This window comes from Macaca mulatta, chromosome 16 (assembly GCF_049350105.2).
Source record: "Macaca mulatta isolate MMU2019108-1 chromosome 16, T2T-MMU8v2.0, whole genome shotgun sequence".
Classification (NCBI taxonomy): Eukaryota; Metazoa; Chordata; class Mammalia; order Primates; family Cercopithecidae; genus Macaca; species Macaca mulatta.
Genome location: NC_133421.1, coordinates 10887668 through 10910637, shown reverse-complemented (window position 1 = coordinate 10910637; position 22970 = coordinate 10887668). Strand labels below are relative to the sequence as shown.

Here is a 22970-nt window from a genome sequence, read left to right as displayed (position 1 = left end):
TAATCCCAGCACTTTGGGAGGCTGAGGCAGGCAGATCACTTGAGTTCAGGAGTTCAAGACCAGTGTGGCCAACATGGTAAAACCCCATCTCTACTAAAATGACAAAAATTAGCCGGGCATGGTGGTGGGCGCCTGTAATCCCAGCTACTTGGGAGGCTAGGGCATGAGAATCACTTCAACCCAAGAGGCAGAGGTTGTAGTGAGCCAAGATTGTGTCACTGCACTCCAGCCTGGGCAATAGAGTGAGACTCAGTCTCAAAAATATAAAATAGCTGGGTGCGGTGGCTCACACCTGTAAACCCAGCACTTTGGGAGGCCGAGGCGGGCGGATCACGAGGTCAGGAGATCGAAACCATCCTGGCTAACATGGTGAAACCCCGTCTCTACTAAAAATACAAAGAAGAAAAATTAGCCAGGGGTGGTGGTTGGTGCCTGTAGTCCCAGCTACTCAGTAGGCTGAGGCAGGAGAATGGCATGAACCCGGGGGGCGGAGCTTGTAGTGAGCTGAGATCACGCCACTGCACTCCAACCTGGGTGACAGAGCAAGACTCCGTCTCAAAAGGAAAAAATAAAAAATAAAATGAAATTAAATAAATAAATAAAATGAGCTTTTGGTAATACACTAGTCCAGACTTGGCTGTTTTCCCATTCCCACACTTTGGGAATACATATACATTCCTGCAATTCAGACATTTTGCTCTCTCTCCCCACCCCTCCCACATCCAAAGCAGTGCTTAGCATGGTTGACACTGACTGCCCAGTTGCCCACGCAGTAGACATGGCAGATTCCACACTCCCTTCCTTGCAGTGCTGCCCCCTGTGACAACAGTGTGGGGTTTTTTCTTTGTTTTGTTTTCGTTTTTGCCACTTGCTTTGCTTCTATTGTTTTTGCTCCTCCTGTTCTTTACATACTGTGTTGTCTGAGATTCCACCTTTACCGGTATCTCTCTTTGTTGTATATTTTTAAATTTTAATTCTTAAATTAACACACAGCAAAATTGACTGTGTTTGTTGTTCTGTGAATGTTTACACATGAATAGGTTTATTTAGCCACTACCCATAGTGGGACCCAGAACCATTCCATGGCTCCAGAAACTTCCTTGTGTTTCTTTTGTAAACTGTACTCTCACCCATTCCTAACTCCTGACAACCGCTGGCTGAACTGTCCACTGTCACTAAGCTTTTGTCTTTGGGAGAATGTCATATAAATTGCATCATACATATGAACTTCTTAGTACTGCATTTTTATTTTTCTATTTTGTTATTTACCATAGCCTTTTGTATAGATTGTTTAGTGGTAACTAGGGATGACAATGTACCTACTTAAAAATTTACAGTCTACTTAGAGTCAATATTTAATCTCTTCACATGGAATGTATCAACCTTATACCCTATAGGCCCTTTTGCCTACCCTGCTTTATGGTATATAGTTGTCTTATGTATTATACTTATGTGCATTGAAGATCAGACAGTATAAGTTTTGTTTTCATCCACCAAACATATTAAAGAAGGCAGCTGGAGAATATTTATCCAAATGTTTACCATTTCTGTTGTTCTTCCTTCATTTCAGGTTTCCTGCTGGTATCATTTTTCTTCTGTGTGAAGAACTTCCTTTAGCTGTTCTCTTAGAGTAGATCTGTTGACAACAGATTTTCTTAATACTTCTTCCTCTAGAGAATCTTTATTTCACCTCGGTGCTGAAGGATATTTTTGCTGGTTATAGAATTTTGTGTTGATAGCTCTTTTCTTTCAGCACTTTAAAAGTGGTGTTGTATTTCCTTCTGGCCTCTGATTTTTGATGAGAAATCCAGTCTTTGAAAGCAATGTGGTGTTTTTCTTTGGTTGTGTTCAATTATTTTTTTTTCTTTTTCTTTAGTGTTCAGCAGTTTGGATATGATGTGTTTTGGCCTGGACTTCTTTGTGTTTATCTTGTTTGGGGTTTGCTGAGCTTCTCAAATGTGTTTTTTGCCAAATTTAGAAAACTTTCAACCATGATTTTTTCATGTATTTTTTCTGACCCACACTCTTTTTTCCTCTCTTCTGAGACTCCAGTGGCATGAATGTTTGACCTTTTCCCATTGTCCCTTAGGTCCCTGAAGCTCTATTCATTTTTTTTTTTTTTTTTTTTTTGAGACAGAGCTATCTGTCGCCCAGGCCAGAGTGCAGTGGTGCGATCTCGACTCACTGCAACCTCCGCCTCCTGGGTTCACTCCATTCTCCTGCCGAGTAGCTGAGACTACAGGCGCCTGCCACAACGCCCGGCTAATTTTTTGTGTTTTTGGTAGAGACGGGGTTTCACCAGGTTAGCCAGGATGGTCTCGATCTCCTGATCTCGTGATCCGCCCGCCTCGGCCTCCCAAAGTGCTGGGATTACAGGCGTGAGCCACTGCGCCCGGCCAGCTCTATTCATTTTTGTTAGAACTATCTTCCAGTTCACCGCCTCTTTCCTGTATCATATCCATTGTGCTATTGATCCCATCCAGTGAGTTTTCAAATACGGTTATTGTGTTTTTCAGTTTCAAAATTTGCATTTGATTCTTCTCTATATTTTTTGTTTCTCTGCTGAGACTGTATTTCAAGAGTGTTCACTGTTACTTCTTGGAGCATTTTTATTTTTATTTATTTTTTATTTTTGAAACAGAGTCTCACTCTGTCACCCAGGCTGAAGTGCAATGATGCAGTCACAGCTCACTGCAGCCTCAACCTCCTGGGCTCAAGTGATTCTCCTTTCTTAGCCTCCTGAGAAGCTGAAACTGCAGATGCATGCCACTATGCCCAGCTCATTTTTTATTTTTTGTGGAGACAGGTTCTCACTATGTTGTCCAGATTGATCTTAAACTCCTAGGCTCAAACAATCATCACGCTTCAGCTCCCAAAAATGCCTGGCCCAGTGTTTTTATTATAGCTGCTTTAAAGTCTTTGTCAGATAATTCCAACAACTATGCTGCTTAGCAATGGCATCTTGTTGTCTTTTTCCAGGTTTCTTATGCAACTTGAAATTTTCTGGATGTTCATATGCTGCAAAATTTTAGGTTGTATCCTGGACATTTTGATTATCATTTTATGAGACTCTGGCTGTTGGTTTAAATCCTACAGAGATGTTAGTATTTTTTATTTTAGCAGGCAATTGCCCTGGTTGAGTTGAGGCCACAGGTTCCAACTACCTTTGAAGAAGTTTTCAAAGTCTTTACGGTACTATTTGGGTCTGTCCTACATGTGCAGTAGCCAGTGGCCAGATTGAGAGTTGGGTGGTTTTCTGTCCTGTAGCTCAGTTCTCAATGTCTGTGTATATTATTTGGGGTCAGTTCCATGCATGCACTTCTCAAAGGAGAATCCAGGACTTCATGAACAACTTTAAGGGGTTGCTTTTCTAAGCTCTTCCCAGTCTATGTTCTTCCTGGTACATTTTGCCTCCTGAGGCTCCCTTTTTTTTCCTCCAGCTGAAATATAGGACTTTAGTTATCCTACTCTGCTATATACTTCCCATCTATAGAGCAATAGGTTTCTTTTCTTTCTTTCTTTTTTTTCCCTGTAACCCAATCTAAGTCTGTGGCTTTTTTTTTTTTCCTTGTCTTTTTATTTTAAAGGTTTTTCTAAAGCTACAGAAAAGTTAACAGTATATTCTTCAGGCATATCTGGTCACCCTTCCTTTACTAGATTCACCAATTGTTAATGTTTAACCACATTTGTTTTGCTTTTTTGTTGCTGCATGAGTGAGTTTGTGTGTGTTTATGTACTTTTTGCCCCCAGAGCAAATTATTATTATTTAATTAAAAAAATTTTTTTTGAGATGGAGTCTTGCTGTGATGTCCAGGCTACAGTGCAATGGCATGATCTCAGCTCACTGCAACCTCCGCTTCCCAGGTTCAAGCAATTCTCCTGTCACAGCCTCCCAAGTAACTGGGACTACAGGCATCCACCACCGTTCCCGGCTAATTTTTGTGTTTTTAGTAGAGACAGGGTTTCACCATATTGGCTGGGCTGGTCTCAAACCTCTGACCTCAAGTGATCCACCCGCCTCTACCACCCAAAGTGCTGAGATTACAGTCGTGAGCCACTGAGCCCAGCCTGTAAATTATTTAAACTAAGGTGAGGGTGTCTCCTAAATGCTTCTATATACTTTGACATCTGTCTCCTAATCTATCTCCTAATATTCTCCTGTGTAGGATGTTTTCCTATACAACTGCAGTGTCATTACCATATCCAAGAAATTTAACTTTGATATGGTAATAATGACTAATATGGAGTTTCTATTTAAATTGCTCCCATTGCCCCAATCAAGTCCTTTGTCACTTCTTTTTGAGGGGGTGCTCCAGCAATCAGAGATTACAGATTGCATGTAACTGTTTTGCTTCTTTAATGTCTTAATTTAAAATACATACCCCCCCTTTATTTATTTTTTATTTTTGAGATGGAGTCTCGCTCTGTCGCCCAGGCTGGAGTGCAATGGCGCGATCTTGGTTCACTGCAACCTCCACCTCCCGGGTTCAAGCGATTCTCCTGCCTCAGCCTCCCGAATATCTGAGATCACAGGTATCTGAGAGCCTCCCGAGTATCTGAGATTACAGGTGCTCGCCACCATGCCTGGGTAATTTTTTTGTATTTTTTAGTAGAGGCAGGGTTTCACCATGTTGGTCAGGCTGGTCTCAAACTCCTGACCTCAGGTGATCCGCCTGCCTCTGCCTCCCAAAGTGCTGGGATTACAGGCGTGAGCCACTGCGCCCAGCCTTCCCCCGCTGTTGTTTTTTTTTTTTTTTTGCCATTGACATTTTTAAACAATTCATGCCAGTTGTAGGATTTGTCACAATCTATATTTGTCTTAGTGTTTCTTTATAATTATATTGATGTGAAATATTTTTGGCAAAAAGACCACATAAGGAGAGCTGTATACGATACTTCCCGTTGTGTTGCATCCCATCAGGAGACCTAGGTGAGTTGGTCCCATTCTCACTGACGCTGTTTGCTCACTTGGTCAAGGTGCTATCTGCCATATTCCTTCATTGTACAGGTATTGTTTCCCCAAAGTGCTGGGATTACTGGTGTGAACCACTGCGCCCGACCTGTACATACACTTTTTGTACTTTTCTGTATGTGAGTTATATTTCATAACAAAAAGGTTAAAATTTTAGCATTAAGTATAATAATATACTTAGATTTATGTTTAATAGGTTCATTGCTTATCTTTATATTATTAAAAAGGGACTCAGCCAATTTTGATTTTTTTTTTTCCCTATTCTTTTCAGAAATGGTTATTGAGTTGTATACACACATACTTTGGGTGACTGTTATAATGTTGTTTGTCTCTGAAATATTTTTCTAAGATATATACTTGTGTGCCTGTATCTCAGAAAAATATGTATCTCCTAGGATGGGTGCAGTGGCTGACTCCTGTAATTCCAGCACTTTGGGAAGCCACTGCGAGTAGATTGCCTGAGCTCAGGAGTTTGAAACTAGTCTGGGCAACATGATGAAACCCTGTCTCTACTAAAAATATAAAAAATTAGCCAGACATGGTAGTGCATACCTGTAGTTTCAGCTACTCAGGAAGTTGAAATGGGAGGATCACCTGAGCCTGGCAAGTGGAGGCTGCAGTGAGCTGTGATCACCCTACTGTACTCCATCCTGGGCGATGGGAGTGAGACCCTGTCTCAAAAAGTGTGTGTGTATATATGTGTGTGTGTGTATGTGCTATATATGTATGTATATATGTATATGTAAATGTGTATATGTATGTATATGCATGTGTATATATGTAGATGTCTAGATATGTGTGTGTATGTATATCTCCTAATATATTAGAATAGATATATACATGTGCATATAGATACAAAAGTTTTTGTATATCCATATATGTTCATACACCTGCACATAGAACAGTCTTTTTTTTTTTTTTTTTTTTTTTTGAGACAGAGTCTTGCTCTGTCGCCCAGGCTGGAGTGCAGTGGTGCAATCTCAGCTCACTGCAACCTCTGCCTCCCAGATTCAAGCAATTCTCCTACCCCAGTCTCCCTTGTAGCTGGGATTACAGGCACCTGCCACCACGCCTGGCTAATTTTTGTATTTTTAGTGGAGATAGGTTTTCGCCATGTTGACCAGGCTGGTCTTGAACTCCTGACCTCAGGTGATTCACCCTCCTCCGCCCCCCAGAGTGCTGGGATTACAGGCGTGAGCCACCACGCCTGGCCAGGCGCATTTTTCACCCACAGTTCATGTATCTTTTCCTCTGAATACTTACGTATGTTTTCTGCAAATGGATGTTAGCCCAGCAGGTTCCATCCTCAGGCAGTGCATGTTGGTGCAGCATGGGGCAAATACTCCCAGCCACTGTAGTCCCCCTCCTGAATCGAATGCGTTTTGTGTGTGTTATCTCCTCTCCTTAGTCCTTCTGCCACTTGTTTTGTGTTCTGGCCGTTTGGAGCTATAATGGCTGACAAAAGTGTGCAGGTAATATTGTGTATCTGTCTTGAAGAAATGTAGGCAGACCATTTTGCTGGATTTAAAAATGCATGTTTTATGGCAGCTCAGGTGATTTTGAGTATACAGAGACTAAAGATAGAGAAGCAGTTTAGGGATTTGGGCAACCCTTTGATGTTGTGAAGGGTATCACAAACCTCACTGCAACACGGGAAGAATAAACAAAAAAAGCGGCTGAATGATAGCTAGGAGAAAACTCTGGCCAGAGGCCTGCCTGCCATGGCTTCAGGGCCCCCAAGAGATGCTGGTGTGTGTTGCTCCAAGCACTTTACTGTAACAAACCTATGTAGATGGATTTCTTTTTCTTTTCTTTCTCTTTGAGAAGGGTCTTACTTCGTTGCCCAAGCTGGAGTGCAGTGGCATGAACATGACTCACTGCAGTCTCAACCTCCTGGGCTCAAGTGATCCTCCCACTTCAGCCTCCTGAGTAGCTAGGGCGATAGGCATGAGCCACCATACTTGACTAATTTTTTTAAAAATTTTTTTTGTGGAGATAGGATTTCACACTGTTTGCCAGGTTGGTATAGAACTCCTAACCTTAGCCGGTCATGGCGTCTCGTGCCTGTAATCCCAGCACTTTGGGAGGCCGAGGTGGGCAGATCACCTAAGGTCAGGAGTTTGAGACCAGCCTGGCCAGCATGGCAATACCCTGTCTCTACTAAAACTACAAAATTAGCCAGACATGGTGGGACGTGCCTGTAGTCTCAACTACTTGGGAGGCTGAGATAGGAGAATCACTTGAACCCAGGAGGCGGAGGTTGCAGTGAGCCAAGATCATGCCATTGCACTCCAGCCTAGGTGACAAGAGCGAAACTCCGTCTCATGGCCGGGTGCAGTGGCTCATGCCTGTACTCCTAGCACTTTGGGAGCCCAAGGTAGGCAGATCACCTGAGGTCAGGAGTTCGAGACCAGCCTGGCCAACATGGCGAAACCCTGTCTCTACTGAAAATTCAAAAATTGGCTGGGCGTGGTGGCAGGCGCCTGTAATCTCAGCTGCTCGGGACACTGAGGCAGGAGAATCCCTTGAACCTGGGAGGCGGAAGTTGCAGTGAGCTGAGATTGCACCACCGCACTCCAGCCTGGGTGACAGAGCGAGACTCCATCTCAAAAAAATAAAAATTCAAAAATTAAAAAAAAATAGAACTCCTAACCTCAAGTGATCCTACTGCCTTGGGCCCCCAAAGTGCTGGGATCACAGGCGTGAGCCACCAGGCCCGGCCCAGAAGGATTTCATTCAGTGCTCCATTTCCATGACCTTGTTGCCTGCATTCATGAGATGAGTGAGTGGTCTCTGGCTCCTTGTATGGTTATGTCTTTCTCTTATCTGTGAGTATCCACCTTGGCATGGCTGGATTTTGAATCCTTTGGTCATGGTCTTTGTCCTCACACCTTTTCCACTCACTGTCTTCTAGTGTTTCATGTTTCACAGCAACAGTCTGATGCCAGGTTAATTTTCTTCCTTTGTTGGTAAGCTTCCTTTCTTCCTGCCCACCATTTGAATAGTTGCAGAACTTTGGATTCCAAAATTTGGAAATTTCATGAGATATTTCTAGATCCTTTTTTTTTTTTTTTTTTGAGATGGAATCTCGCTCTGTCTCCCAGGCTGGAGTGCAGTGGCGCAATCTTGGCTCACTGCAAAGTCCGCCTCCTGGGTTCACGCCATTCTCCTGCCTCAGCCTCCCGAGTAGCTGGGACTGCAGGCGCCCGCCACCACACCTGGCTAATTTTTTGTATTTTTTAGTAGAGACAGGGTTTCACCATGTTAGGCAGGATGGTGTCAATCTCCTGACCTTGTGATCCGCCCGCCTCGGCCTCCCAAAGTTCTGGGATTACAGGCGTGAGCCACCGCACCTGGCCAATCCTTTCCATCAGCGTTGCTCAGTGAGATTGTTTTATTAATATGAACACTCAAGTGTTTTATCATTTCAAGGAAAATATTGTTTATTTGGTTATTGTTTTTCCTCCTGTTTTTCTTTGTTCCTGTCTCTTATTTTTTTCTCTCTCTCATTTGTCTTCTCTAACCTTCCTCCGGTGACTTCTGGGAGACTACTCAAGCTTACATGCTAACTCTGTCTCTACTAAAGTTTATAATCTGTTTAATTGCCTTCATTGTGATTTTCACTTGGACAATTATGTTTGTATCTGTGTGTATTTCTGGTAATCTTCACTGTTCCTTCGTGGTGTCTCTCTGTTCTTGTTGCATTGACTTAGTGTGTTTTTAAATCTTGTTTTAAAAGAAGTCAGACATTTTTCAAGGGTTCTTCTCTTTTTTGGGTTGGGGGGATGGATTTTCACTCTTAGGCTGGAGTGAAGTGGCGCAACCTAGGCTCACTGCAACTTCCACCCCCTGGGTTCAAGCGATTTTCCTAACTCAGCCTCCCAAGTAGCTGGGATTATAGGCTCCTATCACCATGCCTGGCTAATTTTTCTATTTTTAGTAGAGACAGGGTTTTGCTATCTTGGCCAGGCTGGTCTCGAACTCCTGACCTCAGGTGATCCATCCTTGGCCTCCCAAAGTGCCAGGATTACAGGTATGAGCCACCCAAACCAGCCAGTTTATTCTTTTTTTTTAAAGGAATTTTATTTTCTAAGGCACAAGGTGAAAGGGAAAGAGAACCTTCTTTTGAAAACAATTGAGATGTTCCTTCATTCTGAGCTGTTTCTTTTTTTTTTTTTTTTTCTCTTTGTTTGTTTGTTTGTTTTTGAGATGGAGTCTTACTCTGTTGTACAGGCTAGAATGCAATGGTGCGATCTTGGCTCACTGCAACCTCTGCCTCCCGGGTTCAAATGATTCTCTTGCCTCAGCCTCCCAAGTAGCTGGAACTACAGGCGCCTGCCACCTCACCCGGCTAATTTTTTTTTTTTTTTTTTTAGTAGAGACAGTCACTGTGTCCCCAAAGCCTGGGTGGTTCCCAGAGGCTCCACTTTGATCTGCTGGAGTTCCTTGCAGCTCCCTGCCATAGGGTGCCCTAGGCAGGGTATTACTTTTTCTTTACCAAGTCACAGATTGGTTTGTCCTTGTGTCCCTGTTCTCTGGAATGTATCTTTTCCTAGCGTACAGTATTATTAGAGGTCACCACCACCCCCCGTTTTTGGTTTCCATTGATAAATTTGAGTATGATATCAATTATAGGGATCAGAGGGAATTAAACTAGTACCCTCAAGAAAAACTCTTTCTTCACTATAGTTTTTTTTAACATTTGTCTTCAAATATTAAAAACATAAGCAAAAGGCATAATAACATAATGACTTTACTACTGCCATTATGAGTCCATTATAGCATAAAAAGACACCAAATTCATCTGAAAATATATAGCAAACTCTCTCCCTTTGTATACAACGTATTGAGGCTGTAATTGAGAGTAGAAAAATGATGAAGTTTTATTGGAGTCAGGTATTTTGACACCATATAATATTTCTTAATCCTTGTGATTCCGTCATTTTTCTGGTATACTTTACATTGTTCCATTTTGTCCATTCTGTGCTGGAATGGCACTCGGTATCTCAAATTAACATGTGATTGAAATACAAGCTCCCGCATGAAACCAAATGCAAGTACTGACCAGGAAGCAAGGTATCAGTTTCTCTTTGGAGGCTCTCTTGTCAGGAATCTGAACTTGTCAGCTGGTTGTTTCACAACCTATACTCTGAAACCTGTATTTAATTTGCTCTTAATAGACTGTGGTTAGGGGAATTCCCACCTTGGTAGTGCGTGGTCTGCAGAGTGGGAATTTCCCGAGGCTCTCTGGCCTAGGAAATCTTCTGAGGTCATCATAACTGACAAGTGGAATGAATCCCATCAAACCAACAGTGGCACTGTAAGTCTATTAAAAAATAATTTGGCAATCTGTTTCAAAGTTTATGAGGCAGTCATAATCACACTTTGTTAAGGAAATGATTAAAAAGAACACAATGATAATGGAGGAAAGAATTTGTAGACTCATTATTTAGAAATACAGAAACCTAAGTGACCGGGCGCAGTGGCTCACGCCTGTAATCCCAGCACTTTGGGAGGCCAAGGCGGGCGGATCACGAGGTCAGGAGATCGAGACCATCCTGGCTAACACAGTGAAACCCCGTCTCTACTAAAAATACAAAAAAAATTAGCTGGGCATAGTGGCGAGCGCCTGTAGTCCCAGCTATTCGGGAGACTGAGGCAGGAGAATGGCATGAGCCTGGGAGGCAGAGCTCGCAGTGGGCCGAGATCGCGCCAGTGCACTCCAGCCTGGGTGACAGAGTGAGAGTCCATCTCAAAAAAAAAAAAAAAAGAAACATTCTAAGTATCCAACAATGGGCCATTATTATTTAAGGAATGGTTATTTTATGGAATGAATATTTTGTAACCATTAGAAATTATAACTGAAGACTGTGTAGCTACATGAAAGAATACAAATGATATCATTTGATGGGGGAGACTTATATATTGCAATTACATGAAAATGTATGTTTTGTTTTTTTTTTTTTTGAGATGGAGTTTTGCTCTTGTTGCCCAGGCTGGAGTGCAGTGGCGCGATCTCAGCTCACTGCAAGCTCCGCCTCCCAGGTTCACGCCATTCTCCTGCCTCAGCCTCCCAAGTAACTGGGACTACAGGCGCCCACCACCACGCCCAGCTGATTTTTTTGTATTTTTAGTAGAGACGAGGTTTCACCGTGTTAGCCAGGATGGTCTCGACCTCCCAACCTCAGGTGATCTGCCCACCTCAGCCTCCCAAAGTGCTGGATTATAGGCATGAGCCAGTGCCCCCGGCACAAATGTATGTTTATGTCAAATTGTAGTGAACATATAGGGGGAATTATGCTATTGTTATACTGGGGTATTTGGATAGTGTTTACTTTTTTACTTTTTTCCTTCTTGTTTATAAACTGCTATTAAATAATTTTTATAACTTAAAAAGTAGAGTTGTTTAGGCCGGGCGTGGTGGCTTATGCCTGTAATCCCAGCACTTTGGGAGGCTGAGGTGAGTGGATCCCCTGAGGTCAGGAGTTCGAGACTAGCCTGGCTAACATTGTAAAACCCTGTCTCTACTAAAAATACAAAAAATTGTCGTGGTGGCGGGCACCTGTAATCCCAGCTACTCGGGAGGCTGAGGCAGGAGAATGGCGTGAACCCAGGAGGTGGAGCTTGCAGTGAGCTGAAATCACGCCACTGCACTCCAGCCTGGGCAACAGAGCGAGACTCCCTCTCCAAAAAAAAAAAAAAAAAATGCCCACTTTTACATACGCTACTATATATAAACTTAGCTGTGTTCAATGCTGAGACAAAGACTGAAGCGATGTGTCCAAGTCCTCCCATCACATTTTTAGGACCAATATTATGCCCAGAGCATCAGGATGTCACAAGATCTGGAAATCACTTCCTGTGAGGATTTGCTAAAGTTTGGATCTAAGTATCTTTAACCTAGAGGAGAAGACCAAGGAGATATACGAGGAAAATTATGGAGGAAAGAACACTGATGCTGTGTTGGTCTAGAAATACTTAAGGGGCGCCTGAAATTTCAGCTACTTGAGAGTCTGAGGCAGGAGACTTGCTTCAACGCGGGAGGCAGAGGTTGCAGTGAGCCGAGATCATGTCACTGCACTCCAGCCTGGGCAACAAGGGTGAAACTCTGTCTCAAAAAAAAAAAGAAAGAAGAAGAAAAAGAAATACCTAAGGTAGAAATTGAGAGCAGGCAGAGTTTTAGCTCAGAATAAAGGACTTTATAATTACCAGAATCACCCTGTAACTCAGCCATGGAACTGATTTTCTCATGAGTTTCCATGTTACCAGTCTCTGGGAGTGTTCAGTGAAAGATTAACCGTCCCACTGCCAGGGATGTTACAAGAGGGGAGGGAACTACAAGGTGATTGCACGACTCTTGCAGGTCTGAAATTTTGTTATTCTAAGGCATTTGTTTTGTCTTGCCTGCCTGCCTGCCTGGCTCCCTCCCTCCCTGTTTCCCTCCCTCCTTACTTCCCTTCCTCCCTTCTATGTGTTTTGACAGCTGTACCCATTTGCATGAATTTCTGTGACCTTTAGAACATTTCCATCATCCCATAAAGTTTCTTCATGTGCCTTTCTAGTCAAGCACACCAGAGGCAACCACTTTCTGATGTCTATTTTGTAGGCTAGGTTTATCCTTATATTTCTTTTTCTTTTTTTTTTTTTTTTTGAGATGGAGTCTCGCTCTATCACCCAGGCAGGAGTGCAGTGGCGCGATCTCAGCTCACTGCAAGCTCCACCTCCTGGGTTCACGTCATTCTCCTGCCTCAGCCTCCGGAGTAGCTGGGACTACAGGCGCCCACCACTGCGCCCGGCTAATTTTTTTTTTTCTCTTTCTTTTTGTATTTTCAGTAGCGACGGGGTTTCACTGTGGTCTTGATCTCCTGACCTCATGATCTGCTGCCTCGGTCTCCCAAAGTGTTGGGATTACAGGCACTAGCCACCGCGCCCAGCCTATCCTTATATTTCTTATAAATGGAATCATAAAGTGTATAATGATTTTCACTTTCTTATTTTTAGCCAACAAAACTCTTTTTGAGATTTGGACAGTTGTGGCATGCATGAGTGGCTCATGCTTTCTGTTGCTGAATAGTATTCCATTTAGCAGATATACCCCAATTTGCTTTCCCATTCTCCTAATGATGGATATGTGGGTGGTTTCTAGTTTGGGGCCCTCGTGAATAAGGTTGCAGTGTATATTTTTGTACAGGTTTTTTTTTGTTTTTTTTTTTGAGAAATAGGCTTTTATTTCTGTTTGGTAAATACCTAGGAGTGAGCTGGGCACAGTGGCTCACGCCTGTAATCCCACCACTCTGAGAGGTCGAGGCAGGTGGATCACCTGAGGTCAGGAGTTCAAGGCCAGCATGGTGAAATCCTGTCTCTACTAAAAATACAAAAATTAGACGAGTGCAGTGGTGTGTACCTGTAATCCCAGCTACTCGGGAGGGTGAGGCTGGAGAATCGCTTGAATTCTTCTGAGTGGAAGCGGAGGTTACAGTGAGCGGACATCGCGCCACTGCAGTCCAGCTCCAGGGCAATAGAGCAAGACACCACTTCAAAAAAAGAAAAAAAAAAAAAAAAAAAAACCTAGGAGTGAAGTTTCTGGGTAAGATGGTTGATACATGGTTAACTTGATGGGAATTGACAAATGCTTGTACAGCACCCTTTGTGCCAAATTTTCCCCCAGCCATTAGTATTGTAAGTCTTTAGTTTGCACACTGTCGTGAGTGTGAAGCAGTATCTTATTGTGGTTGAAATTTGCATTTCCCTAATGACTAACAATATTTGAGCTGTTTTTCATGTGTCTTATGTGCCATTTGTGTATCTTCTTCTCTAAAACATCTGTTCAGATCTTTTGGCTATTTTAAAATTAGCTTTTCTTTATTGTTAATATGTAGGAGATCTTTATATATTCCAGGTACGAATTCTATGTCGGCTATATGTTCTACAAATATTTTCTACCATTCTGTGGCTTATTTCTTAATTTTTGTAATAGTATCTTTGAATGAGCAGAAAATTCCTCTTGATAGAGAATGAGCCATGGATCATAAAAATGCCCACTTTTACTATATATAAACAGCTGTGTTTAGTGCTGATGAGACAAAGACTGAAGCGATGTGTCCAAGTCCTCCCATCACATTTTCAGAAGAATAGTATGCCCAGAGCATCAGGATGTCACAAGATCTGGAAATCACTTCCTTTGAGGATTTGCTAAATCAGATTGACCAACTTGTTTTCTTTTGTGGATAGTCTTTTTATGTCCTGTCCAAGAAATTTTTGCCTACCTACTCCAGGCTATGAAAAATTTCTCTTTTTTTCTTTTAGAAGCTTTGCAATTCTAGGTTTTACAGTTAAGTCTATGAACCATCACAACTTTTTTTTTTTTTTTTTCGGTATAGAGAGAAGAAAGGGTTGAGGTGTTTTTTATTTCCTCATACATATATCCAGTTTTTTCCAGCACCATTTGTTGAAAACACTTTTCTTTCTGTATTTGATTGACTGTGTTGTAGATACCTTTGTTGAGAATTGAGCGCTCACGTGTGCAGGTGAGTGTGCACACACACACGCACACACACAAGTCTATCTGGACTCTCTGTTTTGTTCCATCGATGTGTTTGTCTGTCCTTATTCTAATATCAGACTGTCTTTGATTAGTATATATTTATAATAAATGGTGAATTTTGGTAACATAATACCTCCAACTTTGTTTTTCTTTTCTTTTTTTTCTTTTTTTTTTTTTTTTTTTTTTTTTGAGACGGAGTCTAGCTCTGTCGCCAGGCTGGAGTGCAGTGGTGCGATCTCGGCTCACTGCAACCTCTGCCTCCCAAGTTTACACCATTCTTCTGCCTCAGCCTCCTAAGTAGCTGAGATCACAGGCGTCCACTACCACGCCCAGCTAATTTTTTGTATTTTCAGTAGAGATGGGGTTTCACCATGTTAGCCAGGATGGTCTCCATCTCCTGACCTCATGATCCGCCCGCCTCAGCCTCCTAAAGTGCTGGGATTACAGGCGTGAGCCACCGTGCCTGGCCTGTTTTTCTTTGTTAGGATTATTTTGGCTATTCTAAATAATTTTCTTTGTGAATTTTAGAATTGGCTTGCAGGTTCCATTTTAAAAGCCTGCTAGAATTTTGATTAGGATTGCATTCAATCTATAAAATTCTGTACAATATCTGTCAATTGAAAAAAAATGAACCAATGTCTTTAAAATATTGTGTTCTCTCTTATAAATGACCAACCAATATATGAAAAAAAAAACAAACAAACAAATGAGGGTGAGGATATGTGGAGAGAAAAAGGAACTCTTATATACTGTCGGTGGGAACGTGAGCTAGTATAGCTATTACGGAGAACGGCGTGGGGGTTCCTCAGAAAACTACAGATAGAACTACCATATGGGCCAGGCCAGTTCTCCTTTTCTTAGGCTTTCTTTCATTTCTCCCAGCAATGTTTTATAGTTTTTATTATAGAGGTCTTACACATCTTCAGTTAGATTTATTTCTAAGTATGTAATATGGCTTTTGATGCCATTATAATGAATTTTTTACTTTTATTTTTTCTGCATTGTTTATCACTGGTACATAGAAATATATTGCGTTTTACTATTGACTTTGTACGTGCAAATTTATTAGATTTCCTTACTAGTTCTTATAGTTTTTAAATAGACTTTATTGTTTCTGGGTGTACAATCATGTCATCTGCAAATACAGCTTTACAGCTCCCTTTCATACCTTTTTGCTTTTTTTTTCCCCCTGCCTTATTGAACAATGTGGGACTTCTAATAAAATGTTTAACAGATGCTGTCGGAGCAGACGTCCTTGCCTTGCTCCTGATCTTAGAGAAAAAATGTTCCATGTTTCACCTTTAAGTATGATGTTAGCGCTGAGTGTTTTTTAAATAGATGCCCTTCCTCAGGCCGAAGAAGTTCCCTTTCGTTTCTGTTTTGCTGAGAATTTGTATCGTGAATGGACACTGAATTTCGTCATACCCTTTTTCGGCATTTATTGAGATGATCGTACTATTATCTGCTTGAGTCTGATCATTGTTTTTACATCTTTCTTCTTTACTAATATATGCATTTAGAGCAATAAATTTCTCCCTAAGTACCGCTTTAGTAGCATCCCAAAAACTTTTGTGCTACATTGTTGTCTTGTTCTATTCAAGCTGCTATAGTAAAATGCCATCAACTGGATGACTTATAAACAACAGAAATTATCACCGTTATGGAGGCTGGGAAGTCAAGATCAAGGTGCCTACAGATCTGGTGTCTGGTGAGGGTCTGTTTCCTGGTTCATAGACAGCTGTCTTCATTGTAACTTCACTTGGTGGAAGACATGAGGGAGCTCTCTAGGAACTCTTTTATAAGGTCATAAATCTCATGCATGGAAGGGGATTCATTCATTCATGCGGGCTTTACTCTCCTCACCATTCACCTCCCAAAGGCCCCACATCGAAATATCATCACTGGTGATGAGGCTTCAACGTAATTTTGAAGGCACGCAAACATCCAGTCTATAGCAGTTGTCCTTCGTGCTCATTTCAGTATATTTTCTGCTTTCTCTTGTGATTTCATCTTTGCCCTGTGGGGAAATCGGAGTTGTTTTCCTTGATTTTCAAATAATGACAGAATTTCCCATTTTTGACATGTGTCCTTTCATCATGATGAGAAGTTCCTTTTTATATCTAATAATACTCCTTTTCTAGAAGTCTGTCTGGTCTGTCTTGCCAACTTTCTCATACAAACACTGTGCCTTATAGTGAGTTCCATAGCAAAGTATATAGTTGTGTCATCTTTTTAAAAAAATCTTTCTGAGGGAGGGATAGTGTTAGGAGAAATACCTAAAGTAAGTGACGAGTTGTTGATGGGTCCAGCAAACCGACATGGCACATGTATACCTAGGTAACAAACCTGCATGTTGTGCACATGTACCTAGAACTTAAAGTATAATTAAAGAAAGGAAAAAAAGGCCGGGCGCAGTGGCTCACGCCTATAATCCTGGCACTTTGGGAGGCCGAGGTGGGCGGATTGTGAGGTCAGGAGATCGAGACCATCCTGGCTAACATGGTGAAACCCCGTCTCTACTAAAAAAGACAAAAAAATTAACAGGGCCTGGTGGCGGGCGCCTGTAGTCCCAGCTACTTGGGAGGCTGAGTTGGAGAATGGCGTGAACCCGGGAGGCAGACCTTGCAGTGAGCCGAGATCGCGCCACTGCACTCCAGCCTGGGCAACAGAGCAAGACTCCATCTCAAAAAAAAAAAAAAAAAAAAAAAAAAAAAACCTTGCTTGATATCCTTTGTTTTTTAATTGAAAAGTTGAGTCTGTTTACATTAATGCAACTATTGATACAGTTGAATTTAAGCATGCCAGATAGATATTATATTTCCGTTCTTTTTGTCCCATCTATTCTTTGTTCCTCTTTACCCCTTTCCTGAATCATACATTTTTAGTATTTAATTTTATTTCTTCTGTTAATTTTTATTTTAAAACTGTACCTCTCGGTAGGGTGTGTGTGTGTGTTTTCTTGGTTTCTTTTTTAAGTTCTTGCTTTAGAGCTGAGTTGTTCGATACATGTGGCTATTTAAATTTTAATTCATTGAAATATGAGAGAATTAAAATATGCTCTGAGTATTGTATGGAAAATGAATTAAAATGAATCAGGACTAGAAACAAAGATAAGTTAGGACATTGTTTGTTTGTTTGTTTTTTCCCCAAGACAGAGTCTTGCTCTGTTGCCCAGGCTGGAGTACAGTAGTATGATCTCAGCTCACTCCAAATCCTGGGTTCAAGCAATTCTCCTGCCTCAGCCTGCCAAATATCTGGAATTACAGGCATGCACAACCATGCCTGGCTAATTTTTGTATTTTTAGTAGAGACGGAGTTTTGCCATATTGGCCAGGCTGGTCTCAAACTCCTGACCATGTGATCCGCCCACCTCGGCCTCCCACAGTGCTGGGATTACAGGCATGACCCACCAGCCCATTCATTGTCTTTATCTTTTCATATTTGTTTTATCTTGCTGTATACAAGGCATTCTCCCAAGTGTGGGAGGTATAAGGATGAATAAAAATTAGTTTATATCGTAATCTTCCTGTTAAAGACATGTAAACAAATCGGTGGAATGTAACTATAGGGTCTGTAAGTAAGAGGTTTGTAGGAAGTGCTGCAGGAGGCAAGAAGCAGGAGCGCCCAACTCCTTCCTGTGCCTTTCAGATACGATTCTTTTTGCATGGGTTGCCCTTTTCCTGCTTTTTCACCCATGTAGCTTTCAGAATTCAGCTCACACATCATTCTGGAAACTTCATTTGATTTCCTTGTTTGCTTTACTTAATGCTTTAAGAAAAATGGTGACTGGTATTGAACAACATGTCTCCAAAGCAGTTACTATAAAAACAGGAACGAGGGAGAAGGAGGGAGGGAGAAAAAAAAGAAAAATGTAATAGTCATACATTCCTTGACAGGGATATGTTCTGAGAAATGTGTCATTAGGTAGTTATATCATTGTGCGAACATCATGGAGGGTACTCACACAGCACTAGATGGTAAAGCCTGCTACACACCTAGACTGTATGTATGGTATGACCTATTGCCTGTAGGCTAAAAACCTATACAGCATGTTATTGCATGTAAGCAGTTGTAACAAGATGGTAAATATGGCCAGGCGCAGTGGCTTATGCCTGTAATCCCAGCCCTTTGGGAAGCCAAGGCGGGTGGATCATTTGAGGTCAGGAGTTCGAGACCAGCCTGGCCAACATGATGAAACCCCCATCTCTACTAAAAATACAAAAATTATGAGTCGTGTGCACCTGTAATCCCAGCTACTTGGAAGGCTGATGCAGGAGAATCGCTTGAACTTGAGAGGCAGAGGTTGTGGTGAGCCGCTATCACGCCACTCTACTCCCGCCTGGGCAACAAAAGTGAGACTCCATCTCAAAAAAAAAAAATTCTGTATCCAAACATAGAAAAGATACACTAAAAATATGGTATTATAACATCATAATACTGTACCACTTATGGTACCACTGTCGTAGATGTGGTCCGTCATTGACTGAAACGTCATTATGTGGCACACAAATATATATGCTCACTGTAAGAAATTCAGGCCAGGTACAGTGGCTTGTGGTTGTGATCCTAACACTTTGAGAGGCTGATGCAAGAGGATCTCTTGAGGCCAGGAGTTTGAGACCAGCATGGGTGACATAGCAGGGCCTCATCTCTACACAACATTTAAACAATTACCTGGGAGTGGTGGCACATGCTTACAGTCTCAGCTACTCAGGAGGTTGAGATGGGAGGATTGCTAGAACCTTGAAGACTGCAGTGAGCTATCACGGTACCCTGTATCCCATCTGGGTAACAGAGCAAGACCCTGTCTCTTAAAAAAAAACAGAAAGAAAGAAATTCATGCAACACAGAAAAATGCAAGGAAGCAGGCAGCAGTCACACAGCATCCTACCATCTAGAAATAATCATTATTAGCATTAAATTAATATTATTCACATATATCCCTATAGATTTGTAAATATAAAAAGATGGATACAAATAATTTTACATAGTTAAGATCGTACTATATATGCTATTTTAAATGTTGTGAAGGGCTCAGTTTCACTTAAAAGGATTAGGGTTAAAAAGGAAACGAATTTCACATCAAGGATTCTTTTCTTTTCTTTCTTTGTTTTTTTTTTTTTTTGAGACTGAGTCTCTCTCTGTCGCCCAAACTGGAGTGCAGTGGTGCTATCTTGGCTCACTGCAACCTCCACCTCCCAGAATCAAGCAAGTCTCCTGCCTCAGCCTCCCTAGTAGCTAGGATTACAGGCATGCACCACCATGTGACCAGCTAATTTTGTATTTTTAGTAGAGACTGGGTTTCACCATGTTGGTCAGGCTGGTCTCGAACTCCCAACCTCAGGTGATCCGCCTGCCTCAGCCTCCCAAAGTGCTGGGATTATAGGTGTGAGCCACCACACCCAGCCCACATCAAGGATTCTTTACAAGAGATAGTAATTACTAAAAGATCCCTCAAGCTTAACAAAAAACATTAAAGTTTTGGTGATTTTAAAAGGCTACACATTTCTGTATGATTAACTTTTCAACTGCTCAATATGCCTCACTGCGAGAGATGAAGAAATTAGCACTTTCAACTTTTCACCTTCCTTCCCCACTGGCAACCACTGACTAATTTTTCAGTTGGAATTACATTGTTACTGTTGTGACATTTCTGTAGCTTTCTGTTATCTAATCCACGTTTTGTTTACTCTTAGTTCAGTATTTAAATGGATTTAGTTCTCTCCATCATCTCTTTATTTATCTTTTGATTGGCTTGATTTCTTCATCATGTAGTTTTCTCAAGAAGGGCCCAGGTAGTCCCTGAAGTCTACTATGCTGTCTGTTCCTTTTTTTTTTTTTTTTTTTTTTTTTTGTCGCCCAGGCTGGAATGCAGTGGCGGCTCAGTGCAACCTCTGCCTCCTGCGTTCAAGCAATTCTGCCTCAGCCTCCCAAGTAGCTGGGATTACAGGTGCACACCACCACACCTGGCTAATTTTTTTATTTTTAGTAGAGAAAGGGTTTCCCTATGTTGGCCAGGCTGGTCTCGAACCCCTGACCTCAGGCAATTCTCCGTCCTCGGCCTCCCAAAGTGCTGGGATTAAAGGCGTGAGCCACCGCACCCGGCCTGTCTGTTCCTTTATACTTGAATGACAGCTTGGCTAGGCATAAATTCGGTGGGTCATGCTTTCTTTCCTCTGAACATGGCATTTCTCCTGTCTGCTGGAATTGTGTTAAATCAGTTTTCTTCTTTACTACTATTTTTTTTTTCCTTTTACAATCAGTATTGCCGTTTTCAAAGAATCGACCTGAGTTCTGTGCCTTTTCAATTACTGCACTTGAGATCATTATTGCTAGGAAGAACAACCACAGCTGTGATACTGTGATGTGAACCAGGTGATTTCAGGAATAGTAATCATGTATCTTTCCTTTCTAGAGATAATTGACGACCTTGCCAACCTGGTGGAGAACACAGATGAAAAACTTCGCACTGAAACCAGGCGTGTAAACCTGGTGGACAGAAAGTCAACCTCTTGTGGTAAGAGATAGCTACTGTTTACGGCTCTGTGTCTGTCATAGCTTGTGGATTTACTCTGCTCTGAGTTTCCTGTTTGTCTCATCGCTGCGGGAATTTGGTTGCTCTTCTGATACAGGCAGTGCCATTTGATGCAGCACTGAAATTGCTAAACGAAGGTTAAATCTGGTCAGAATGAAATGAATTGTGTGGAGTTCAGAGGGCGTATCATTCATTTTTTTTTTTTTTTTTAATTTAAAGGAGTCCTTTCTGTATGTTTACAGAGATTAATGGTTTGGGAAATTGTGTAACATTATACTGGTTGGCGGGTTTTAAAGGGGATCTCACTTGCTTTTGTGCTGTCTTAAAATAACCACAAGCTTAATTGAGTTCAAATCCTATGTTTCGTGATGCTGTCTTTGTCAAGTTACTTTACCTCTTGATACCTTGTATGTAAAATGGGGATTCATATGCCAAGATAAAAATCGCTTGGAGGGCTTGCTTAAAATACTGATCCTGAGGCTTTCCCCTAGGGATTCTGACTGACTAGATCTAGGGTGGAGTTCAAGAATGTTCGTTATTTAACAAGCGTACCAAGCAGTTCTGCTGCAGGTGCTTGTTCCGCAGAAATTCTGATGCAGACTTTGGTGAGGTTTAAATTGTGTATTGCCTGTGCACAGTGCCTTGCCCAAAGGTACATGATGATAAATGATGGGAACAGCAGTAGTAATCACAGTGATTGTTTTTCGGTGGTTCGTCTCACAACGGTGCACCAAGTTTCTAAAGCTGACATATTTATGAAAAATAGAATCACAGGCCGTGTGCGGTGGCTCAGGAGTGTGAGACCAGCCTGGGCAACATAGCAAGACCTCTGTCTCTGTAAAATAAATTTAAAAATTAGGAGTCTGGGCAACATGGCGAGACCCTGTCTCCACTAAAGATACAAAAAAAATAGCCAGACATTGTGGCACACACCTGTAGGAGTCCCAGCTACTCGGCAGGCTGAAGAGGGAGGATTGCTTGAAGGTTGCAGTGAGCTGAGATTGTGCCACTGCACTCCAGCCTGGGTGACAGCGTGAGACCCTGTCTCAAAATTAATTAATTAATTTAAAAAATTAGCCAGGCATGGTGGTATGTGCCTGAAGTATCCAAGTTTAGGAGATAAATTTTAGCATCATACTAGCTTAGATGAATTTAGCAAGAAATAACAGATAACCCACCTCCTACAAACTGTTAATTCTTTGTCTAGAAATGTAATGGCTTTGTGAGGCAGCGCCAAACTCTGCCCTAAGCATTGCATGCAGATTCCTCTGGAGTCATGCACGTGTGACCTCAGAAAGCATTGCTGTGTTTCTGGCTCTGTGAGTGTGGACTGGCCTTCCCGCTTGAGTAGGTCCTGGTTAAGCCAGTTTTGTAACACTGTGTCAGGAGTATCACTGGAGCCCAGGAGGTTGAGGCTGCAGTGAGCCATGATCCTGCTACTGTACTCCCACCTGAGTGACAGAATGAAACCTTGTGTCTTTTAAAAAAAAAAAAAAAAGCAATTAAAAAAAAAAAAAAAACCTAGAGATCTGAACAGATATTTTGCCAAACTTTCAGCCTTTTTTAATGTGAAAAATGTAGTGAATCCTCTTGATCGATCCACTTTAGAAGCTCTGGGCAAGGGTCCTTGAGATGTGCAGCTTCAGAAGCATCACCTTCCCTGGCTATGTTTGCTCAGTAAGAAAGAAGGCTAGAACAATGGGGTGAGAGAGAGTCAGGCACATAGAGACTCTGGAAGCTCAGAGGTAGTGGAGCCCCATGGGGCCTCCTTCAGACCGTTTATCACCTCTGTCCTGCCCGACCACCCCGCCCTGTGCTTCTGCTCCTCAATTTGGCTTTATCAATCTTCTCGCATAACTTCTGGCCACAGGGACTTTATTATCTATGCTGGATCCTGAAGCTTTAAAGATGGCGAGAGA

General features: G+C 41.9%; 1 protein-coding gene across 10 annotated transcripts in view; it reads left to right on the top strand.

Annotated features, from left to right (window-relative positions):
• The window catches only part of STX8 (syntaxin 8), a 380941-nt gene that overhangs the window by 182718 nt on the left and 175253 nt on the right, over positions 1 to 22970 (top strand). For all 10 annotated transcript variants that reach the window (XR_013405821.1, XR_013405823.1, XR_013405822.1 and 7 more), the window contains 1 exon segment: positions 20932 to 21033. Coding sequence is in view for 2 of the 10 variants with exons in the window: in NM_001265754.1 (NP_001252683.1) it covers positions 20932 to 21033 (102 nt within the window). In the remaining 8 variants the exon portion in view is untranslated.